The sequence below is a fragment of the Protomyctophum bolini genome (genome assembly GCF_963924005.1).
Source record: "Protomyctophum bolini genome assembly, chromosome: 17".
Taxonomy (NCBI): Eukaryota; Metazoa; Chordata; class Actinopteri; order Myctophiformes; family Myctophidae; genus Protomyctophum; species Protomyctophum bolini.
In genome coordinates, this window is record NC_137878.1 from 22,721,134 (window position 1) to 22,731,092 (window position 9,959).

The following is a 9,959-nucleotide window of genomic DNA, read 5'->3' on the forward strand; positions in this document are numbered from 1 at the left end:
TCATAGTTCACTCATCACCAGGAACATTCTTCAGTATACTTTTAATTAACTATTTCAATTGAACTATTTTTAAACGACCGGTAAGATTACCTGTGGATTTAGTCTGACTCCTCTGTCCTCTGGTGTGACATTTTCCTCCACTTCTGTACCATCAGCCTAACCTCACTCTGTTTCCCTGTCCTGTTGTTTAGACATTCTGTTCACATTGCCCGTATAAGTACACCAACCTTTCTGTGGACTCCATTCATACCAGTCATCAGCAGCACTTGGGTGACAATGAAAGCATAAACCTTTTTATTCAAAACTGTTACAGATGCCTGTCCTCTGAGGTCTGTTATTGTATTCCAGTGTCTTTTGATGAGTTAAAAGCTCTTCAACTCGCCCTCTTTGACCACTTAAGCCTTATATACTTAATCGTGCAATGAATAAACCCAATCTACAAGCTTGCGTTATAGCATAGCGACGCATTGTGGAGCTTGTATATTGACTTTGTTTTTTGCTGTTTTTGAAAATAAAACAAACATTTGGTTTAGAAAATGTCCCCAAATTGGGGATGCTAACATTTAAAGTGGTTATAATAAAACATTATTTCTATTGTGTGCAAACAAGATCACTAAAATCCTGGATGTATATAATGTGCACTCATGTTTTCTCCTTGTTATGGTCCTCAATGGCAGCCCTGTAAAAACAATGTTTTAATAATTAGGGCGAGATTATACAAAGAAAAATATCCTGTATGTATATGTTTAATGACTTTGTACGGAATTATGTGTTGTCTGAATGTCTGACCTGTAGTGGAGGAGTTGTTTGCTGAGACTTTCTTTGAGTTCTTCCATCTCTTTGGTTTTCCGCTGTTGAATGTTGAGCTCTGTCTTCAGTCCTCTGCTGCTCTCCTCAAGGCTTGCTACAGAGTCCTGTAAGGGTTCAGATGATGATACATGCATCAGAAGGTTTCATCATGTAAGCAAAGCTGCTGCTGCTGCATATATAAAGGTAATGGGTCCCCCCTGAGTTTTATCTTTTATTGTAATTACATGTTGCAAGGCTGGATAGCTGAAACGGTTCTTGTAACCTGTGAGCGACCCATTACCTTTTATAAATGTTATTGATCTAAGAGGATATTGCACCAGAGGTCAGAGCGCGGCGGTATCAAAAAAGTGAATAGCTAAGCTGCATTATGTCACCTCCTTTGTTGCAGAACATTGGAATATGTTGAACATTTAATATTCCTTCCTAGTTTGATCCATACCATTCCCTGCCTTCTCTCTCTCACCTTATACTGCACCACGTCTTCTCTCCTCTGTATGTGCATTAGTTTGAGTCTCTCTTCCAGACAGGCCCTCTGAAGCCTCAGTCTCTGGCTCTCGTCCCTCAGGGGGCCCACCTTAACCCGGAGCTCCTGGGCCTGCGCTTTGACTTGGACCAGAGATGTGGCTATTGCCTCCTTCCTTTTTAGCAGGGCCACAACCATGGGCTCAAACCTGGACATTGAGACAAAAGAAAATTCAAAGGTATATTTTGTGGGTTTTTTTAACAAGGAAGTGTCTATTCAACAATACACATACAGGACTCGCATTATTACAAAAGATAAATCTAATTGACATCCATGGCAGACATACAACTCTAGCGGGTATTATGGTCATTGCAATTAGTTGGTAATGTGTATAATATATTGCATGTCTTCTCGGGTTGATATCCATTTAATGTGTCGGGTATGACTTGATGGTACCTGGCCTCAAGTGCCTTCAGCTCGCCCTGCAGGTATTGCTCCATGTCGCCACAGGAGGTCCTCCGGCACTGAGTCAGCTCCTCCTGCGTGTTACTGGGGGTTTGGCTGGAGCACTGGGTGTTGAACTGGGCCTCCAAGCTGGAGAGCTGCAGCTGGTGAGCTGAGCGGAGCTGGGAGCACTCCTTTGTGAGCTGGAGCACTGCAGACTGCATCTGCTCCTGGAAGCATGGGGAGAAGGAACACATTGCATTTATTTGCATATCCAGTGTGGCAGTGGCATAAAGGTAGGGGTCAGATCAACATATTTAATGAATTCTTTACTGGTCATATATGGAGCGTGTCTTGAGTGTACAGGGTTTTATGAGGGCCCAGGTAGGGCCAGGCCTTAATTTTCGGGCCTGGCCAGGTGCGGCTGCACTAATGACTTTGGGGCAGGCCCGTCTAGAGTTTAAATGGACAGGTATCAGTCAAAAGGGAGACATGGATGGGGAAGGATCAACATGGAATGTCACAACAGGTCAGCTCCATATATGGAGATCTAAGGGTTTGAGGTGAGATGTAGAGTTGCTGGCCAATATTGATGACATCAGCGATCTCCATATATGGGCTTAATATTGACGATATCACTGTTGTCACAAGGCATGACCATATGGGGTGTGACCAACTGACGGGAAATGCACAATTTCATTTTGTTAACTGCGACCTGCATTCGCAATAATGTATGGCAACAATAACATTTTATGATAGCGGTAATTATACAGCATTACTTTAAAAGCCAAAATGCTTTTATACTTTAACCTATAAATGTATATAGACTTTAATGCTATGCATTATATAAGTACCAGTATGTTTATAAAGCATTAAAGACATGGGAGGCATAGCAAGTAATACTTAATAAAAAGTTAATTAAAGTCTGCTAGACCTTAAAGTCGGTTCTAGAGGGATCTCTGAAATGTAAACTAAATGCTCAAAGGCCTTCCTACCTCCTCTGTCTTGAACCTCTCCACCACGCTTTGCTGCGTCTTCATGGCTGCCTGGCAGTAAGCGCAGTCTCTAGCCACAGCAAATAGCCTCCTCTTCAGCCGCCTGGTCTCCTCCTGCAGTGCCGCTCTCTCCAGGACGACCCTCCACACCCCCCTCTCCTCCTCTGCCCTCTGTTCCCTGAGGGTTTGCACCTCCCTCTTGGTCTCCTCCCTGCTCTCCTCGGCCTCCCGCTTCAGCACAGCCATCAGCTCTGCCACCTTTCTCTCAGTGTTCTGTCCTCCCTCCCTTCTCTCAGTGTTCTGTCCTCCCTCCTTTCTCTCAGTGTTCTGTCCTCCCTCCTTTCTCTCAGTGTTCTGTCCTCCCTCCCTTCTCTCAGTGTTCTGTCCTCCCTCCCTTCTCTCAGTGTTCTGTCCTCCCTCCCTTCTCTCAGTGTTCTGTCCTCCCTCCTTTCTCTCAGTGTTCTGTCCTCCCTCCCTTCTCTCAGTGTTCTGTCCTCCCTCCCTTCTCTCAGTGTTCTGTCCTCCCTCCCTTCTCTCAGTGTTCTGTCCTCCCTCCCTTCTCTCAGTGTTCTGTCCTCCCTCCCTTCTCTCAGTGTTCTGTCCTCCCTCCCTTCTCTCAGTGTTCTGTCCTCCATCCCTTCTCTCAGTGTTCTGTCCTCCATCCCTTCTCTCTGTGTTCTGTCCTCCCTCCTTTCTCTCCTCCTCCTCCTCCCCCCAACTCCCCGTTGCCACCTCCCCACCCCGCAGCCTCAGCACCTCCTTTAGCAGCTCCTCCCTCTTTTTCTCCAGGTGCTGGACCTCCTCGATACACGTGTTCACCTGAGCCCCCAGTGCCTGTAGTTTCTCCATGCACGTGCTCGGACCAGTCACTTCCATCTCTGTATCTGGTTTCAATGTTTCACTGTTCTCTACATCCATTCTAGATATGTGTCCCCTTATGTTTGTCTCTTTGCCAGCAGACGCATATCTTGTGTGTGCCCCTTCAAATGTTCCTGATTCATTTCCTGTATTCTTGGTGGTCATTGGAGGGGACCACCGTTGCAGCTGCGGCTCACAAGTCCCTGGATCTACTATAAAATCCACACTCGCACCAGTTTCAGTGTCTGACCGTTCCAGTCCTTCCACCGAGACACACCCCCTATCCTGATGACCAATGCAGGGATTGGGTGTGCTTTCTTTGGTTGCAGAGCGCAGCATCACCTCTTCTCTCGATCCCTGCACTGTAACCCCATCCACAGATTGGCTAACCCAGGGCTGAGATGATGATGCTGTCTGGGCCTCTATCCTCACTATACTTCCTCCCTCCTCCATTGGCCCCAGTGATGTGGCTTTGCAAGGACCATGATCTTGTCTAACTTGTACATATTCTTGGCTTGCATCTGTAGCCCATTCTTGGGGATCAAAGTCCATGCCAGCCTCTTCCATACTGTTCTCTAGCATTGCCAACATCCCCATCAGCTGGGTCTGATACTCCGCCATGGTTCCACTTAGTTCTGCACCTGCTGAGGTGAGGGGCATCAGAGTTTGAGAAGGAGCTCCTTTGGACTCTCCGTAATTGTTCATGAGGAAGCTCATGTCCCGCTGGTGGGCATGCGTTGGGACTTGCTCCGTTTCATTCCCATCCACACGTGTGTCGATGTAGGTAGTAGACATATACGGTTGGGGAGATACATTAGTCTCCCTATATTGGTCCTTCATGACTTCCGCTTTGATTTGTTTTGATCCGCTCAGGTGAGCATCTGTGTATAAGGGCATGAAGTCAGAGCCAAAGGAAAGACCTGTAAGCTCATTGCAGCTCTTCAGTAAGTCATCCATTTCCATTAAGTATGGCCGTATTTGGGCCGAATTATTCAGGAGTTTACCAGTGACGGCAAGTTCAGATTGAGTAGAGCTGCACTCTACTCTTTCAACCAGCACGGTTTGTTCCTGCACTCCACCCTCTTCTTGGATGAACAGAGATTCAAACCCTTTCGGGTCTGATGACAGATTGTCATCCTGGTCATCCATCAGAATGCTCTTTCTTCATGTACTTAATTACACCTGGATATAACAGACTCCTTTATTGCCAAGACCTGCCGCTTGATGAAAGCAGAAACATAAACATGTTACATGATGACACAAATGATATTGTTTATAGTCCTTTTGAATTGTGCAAATACTAGGTCTGGTCTGTAATGACATGTCAGTGGAAGAGAGGTTTATATTATGGCTGGACCTCTATGTGAGGTATGCTGATGTTAGCATATGGAAGCATGGAAAGAGGCGAGGGGCAGAGGGAGAGATTAGCAGGAGGAATGTTATTCATTGACAGCTGCCATAGCATGCAGCCCTCACAGGGACCACCAACTGACAACCGAGCTGCAGTCTCACACACACACACACACACACACACACACACACACCAAATATAAACAAACACCGTCCCGCACACTCCACGGCATTCACACACGGGCTCTGTAACACAGGCCACTATTAAAAAAGATGCATAAATGCCTCTAATCGTTAGGCACTACATTCATTACAACGTTGTTGGGAATATTGTCATAACTATGTCATTGTATCAGTGAATGGGTATTCACATCTCCCTGGTGAATAATCAAGTTGTAATGTCACCCCCCTTGAAGTGCCTGCCAAGCCTGGCCAGGCTTTCTCTGACAGTAAATTGATCAAACTGAACCCAGTCACTTGCTTGATATATTCCAACCCATTAGCAGAAGCTGAAATATAAGATGTATCCATCTATGTTTGGCTGCCTCAGGGGTCAATCACACTGGATGTGTTGCTAGAAAACATAACCGCCATGCTGTTTCTATGGGATGGCAGGCAACAGGCATGCACTCCTTCCACACCAGGCATTGCATTTGTCTTGCGGTTTCTATACATGAATAAACATTAACATATTCTGGACTTTCCAGTGCAAAGCGCAGCGTTGCACCGCTTGTTAAGAGTGCTTTAACCAAGTATGTCTATAGCGCTGTGGATACTGTACCTGTTTGCCAAGACATCTTGGACATCTCTGAAAGTGTCTGTGCTGTAGCGACATAATTATGTTTGCGTGATCACTAGCTTAGATCTTAGCTCTGTTAAGTCCTTTTATTCTTCACCATAGACGTCACCACCCAGGGCTGAGGGATTGTAACTACAGTATAGTGCCTGGCACAGTATGACAGGGCAGTGTCACCAGCTGTCTAGCTTGAGTGTTGACTCACACATTCAAAAGAAAAGAGGTGCTGTTCCCAGATTGCCAGCTGTCTAACTTGAGTGCTAGGTTTGAACACAGGGGCACATTTATACACCAGACGCTCGACAACTGTAAAGAGCACTGGCCCGACATTCAATGAGCATTCTGTGAACTACAACTGCTAGGTTCAACATCAACCTCCTACCTTAGTAGCTCTACAAGGAAGTGGTTTTCAAAGGGTGATCCAGGGGGTCCACAGTGTGGTCAAAGTGTGGTCCAGGGGGTCCACAGCCAAATGTGGATTTCACAATACCTTCAATTCCCTTGAAATTTGTGCAATACATAAAGGTTATGAATGTCACTTCTAATATTGTTTAAATATCACCACTATGAAACCACAGTACCATATATATGACATTTAGGCAATATTATTTAAAGCAAAACATCTTTTCATATCAGGGTCCCTAGACAGAATTGTCCAAACTTGCAATTTGGGGAGTCTGTGAAAGTTTTGAAAACCCTCACACATTTAATTGGTCAAATGTTTACATGCACATGCACAGCCACGTCGAGGTTAGGCAGTGAGGAGCTAGTTTAGCTGTTGGTGTAATGGTGTTACTAGTGTTTCCTCAAGTCATTCTCCCTGCATACTCCAAGCAAACAAATACCACAAAATGCCCATTGTCCCACTCGTCTTTGGTCAGTAACAAATATTGCTTTGAACCTACCTCGCTGTGTAAATAATTTCCTCCTCCGTTGTCCAATATCCAGACATACTGCTACGATGCACACGTTGTGGATAGTATGACAAAGACACAGAGGAGTATGAGGGGTAAAATAGCAGGCGGACACTATAGTGAGAGGGGCGGACAGAGGGAACGAGGGGGGATATAAACCCAAGACCTCCTTCCTTAGAGTCAGTGTGCAACTATGTGTGGCCATGACGACGCTAGAGTCTGTTTAGGTTTATTAATAAACACTGGGCACTGAGAGAGTGAGAGAGAGAAGAGGCCACAGTTGCATGGCTCTCTGCCCAACTTGCCCAAGAGACCCACAGGCTCGGACACGCACTGTTCTGAAATGTTTCGCTGAACGCCCGGCAGACATCTGCTCACTCACAGTGCCAACGCCACACCATCTAAATTCAATCATTGACTTGACAGCCAACTGGTGCAAAAACAGCAAATAGGCAATTGCCCACTTCGATGCCATATCCTGCAAAAATAAGTCCACAAAGTCAGGGAGTTCTCAGTGGAGCATGTAACTCTGCCACAAAGTGTGGCCAGTCTGTCCATCTATTATGCATGACTACATATTTGGGTAATGTTTCATATAGATTAGATCCAGATTCCAGATAGATTAGATATTTCAGTTAAAATTAGACATGGGAAAACAATGCATAAAAATGCCATGGCCTACTGGCCGACAGGTGGCATGTAAGAAAGTTGACGCTGCGGTTTACGAGGTGAGCCCCAGATAAACACATGCAGACGGGTTCAAACATAATCTTCCCCCTTGCCTTCAGCCTAGCGGAGGTCACACTTCTTGCCTTCAGCCTAGCGGAGGTCACACTTCTTGCACCCTCTTCCTGCTTCCCCAAAGCCTTGTCCTATCCACTCCTTAGCTTGTTTTGTCTCTCATTTGTCAGAAGACTTCAAAGTTGAGAGTACGCTTAATTCCACGTTTGCTGAAGTGTTAGCCATGGAGCATGTTTATGTTGAGGGTTAAAACAGATCCCACAACACAGATCCCTGCAAGATTCCACCCATTGCTGTTCATTATCGAGCCGTCTTTAAATAGCTCCCTGCACTTTGACGCTCCCCCCAGAGGAGATGAAGGCGGTTTGGTTTTCCCCTTTAACTTCTCACCCGAACATGACAGACCACAGGTGGTCTTGAACTGTTATACAGTACAGTTTCAGTTTTAAACTGTATATTTGAATTAGGGGTGGGCAATATGGATACATGATATCACTATTGTTTCATGCTGTTTTTAGGATTATTGTTCAAGTTACTTCACAGTACAACCACCTACAAGGTAACAAAAACTAAAAGAAAAAGGTGTAACGGAACATTTACACCAAAACTACTTATTCATTTGGCTAATGATACGTCGTTCTTCAAAAGTATCAATGAAGGTATAGAACTGCAAATCATAGAATATGCAGTCACTGTATCACTATATATGCGATATCTCTGAAAAGCAATATCGTGGAGATATAGGTATAGGTGTTTAGTTTAACGTACCACAATGGAAACGGGCATTTAGCTTTCTGTCTCATCCATTTGCTATTTTTAACTCAATGTATTGCTGTACTTTAAAAATGTCAATATATTCAATCGATCAAACTGCGAGGAAGCCAAACCGTTCTTTTAATGGAAATACGATTCAGAATCATTGTAAAGTATGCATTATGTTGCCACCTCACTTATTGAAACCTTGTAGGGAAATGGCATATGGGGATATTATAGCAGATACCACTAGATGGCCACAAAGTCAAACTTTTGGGCCTTTCATTTTCAGAGGCTTATACAACTGATTAAGCTTAAAAGTTTAACCTGAGCCTTATGGTAACTGTTTTCACCGGCTATACAATCTGGCAACAGGTTGAAACTCATCAGACACTGCCTAAATGCCTATAACAGTGATTCAGGCCTTAAAGAGATTGGCAGGTATATAATAGCTATTACCTTGAATAGGGCTGACATTATCTCCCAATCTCGAACTGACACAAATTTACCTCTACTTAAGTTTAACACTGTGAGCTACCGTATGGGCAACTTTGCTTTCTTCTTCTCACTCCGATTCTTTCTATGTCTCTTTCTCCCTGTCTCCCTCCTTACCTGCTCTCACAACATCTGCTAGTGGAACACAGAGGCCTACTGCCAGATAGAACAGGCCTGTATGCACAGACAAGGGATGTAGTGTGATGGAATAGTCACTCAAAATGTTCACCACTGCACCATAATGCTATCTTTCTATTTAGTTCCGATTTCATTAAATAAATACATTGTGAGATATCTCCTTGAGGTATTCTGACTACGTTTCCGGGAAAAGACATCTGGGGGACTTCTGGGGGTTCCACCCTGTCCAAGTAGTTTTGTCATGTGTATTGAATTCACCCTGATAATGTCTGTGACGCTGTGTTTTGGAAAGACAAGCTCTTGTGAAAGAGGCGATAATTTTCATGACGTTATGTCCAGGGCTTAGCTTCTTGAATGCGGTGCTGAGGCACTGTGTACTTGTGTAGGGCTTTGCACGTTTTCACTAACGTGAGTACATGTCAGTTGGGATCTAGAGAAGAAGAGTCTTCCTAACTTGACTTGCAATTGAATACATTTATTTTTCATCTCTTTTTGTTGTGTTCCTTTTTCATCTCCTTCATTGTTGTTTCCTCTGTAGAGAGGATGGAGAGATCAGTATTCTGTATGTAGGGGCGGAGAGGAGGGACATGAGGAAACCAAATATTTAGGGAGGCGTTGTGGTTTGATAGCTGAATGTCCCTCTGAGATGATCCATATGCTGGACGGCCATTTGGAACAGTCTGCTCAAATACATCACCCTATGGACAAGAACACTTCCTCTTTTTGGTTCTAGTTCATCCGCTGTGTTTCCTCGTTTAGCTGCCCAATGCCAATCCCAAAGTTGGCACCCACTCTTTCATTTTGTGGGTTTTGTCTAGTATCACGACACCAGCAGCAGTACAAAACCATAGTTCCATTCCATGTGACAGGGGGGTCAAAGGGGAACTAAATTTGCATTATAAGGTATAGGTCAATAATACAAATGACGATAGTTTTGTGGATTCATTTATGTTTACCCCCACCAAATGCCCAGAACTACTTAATATTCACCAAAACCAGACCAGAACTCCCACCACGGGACTCCAACCAATTTGTACCTTTACAACCACTATATTTATGACGTATGAAGTATTTCCTACAGCTTTAAGTCCAAACATCTGAACTAACCCTTGAAAATGGGGGGGAAACTGTTCAACTTGAGTGCTGTATGTTGTGACATTAATCGTGCAGTGTGCTCCAGGGTGCCTCTTATGGGTGCCAGC

The 9,959-nt window shown here is 44.6% G+C and overlaps 2 protein-coding genes across 2 annotated transcripts; both read right to left on the reverse strand.

Annotated features, from left to right (window-relative positions):
* Window positions 1-277: 277 nt before the first annotated feature.
* LOC308331976 (syncoilin-like) lies at window positions 278-3,035 on the reverse strand. The gene is made up of 5 exons (XM_080787551.1): window positions 2,713-3,035; window positions 1,730-1,947; window positions 1,274-1,481; window positions 790-914; window positions 278-679 (listed from the first exon to the last, which is right to left on the reverse strand). Exons 1-5 carry the CDS (start codon window positions 2,956-2,958, stop codon window positions 643-645), a joined length of 834 nt encoding a protein of 277 aa, XP_080643677.1. The 5' UTR covers window positions 2,959-3,035; the 3' UTR covers window positions 278-642.
* A 293-nt stretch (window positions 3,036-3,328) lies between these two features.
* Window positions 3,329-6,655, reverse strand: LOC308331663 (uncharacterized protein; the record flags this gene model as incomplete). Its single annotated transcript, XM_080787152.1, has 4 exons — window positions 6,622-6,655; window positions 6,099-6,216; window positions 3,442-4,790; window positions 3,329-3,349 (listed from the first exon to the last, which is right to left on the reverse strand). Exons 3-4 carry the CDS (start codon window positions 4,717-4,719, stop codon window positions 3,329-3,331), a joined length of 1,299 nt encoding a protein of 432 aa, XP_080643278.1. The 5' UTR covers window positions 4,720-4,790; window positions 6,099-6,216; window positions 6,622-6,655.
* Between the last annotated feature and the right edge of the window lie 3,304 nt (window positions 6,656-9,959).

What these genes read in the sequence shown, in the direction of transcription:
- LOC308331976 (XM_080787551.1), bottom strand. Translation starts at nt 2,958, where the DNA reads ATGGCTGTGCTGAAGCGGGAGGCCGAGGAGAGCAGGGAGGAGACCAAG. An exon ending in AGAGGTTCAAGACAGAGGAG is followed by an intron (nt 1,948 to 2,712) that starts GTAGGAAGGCCT and finishes CCATGCTTCCAG; the next exon opens with GAGCAGATGCAGTCTGCAGT. An exon ending in CTGAAGGCACTTGAGGCCAG is followed by an intron (nt 1,482 to 1,729) that starts GTACCATCAAGT and finishes CTCAATGTCCAG; the next exon opens with GTTTGAGCCCATGGTTGTGG.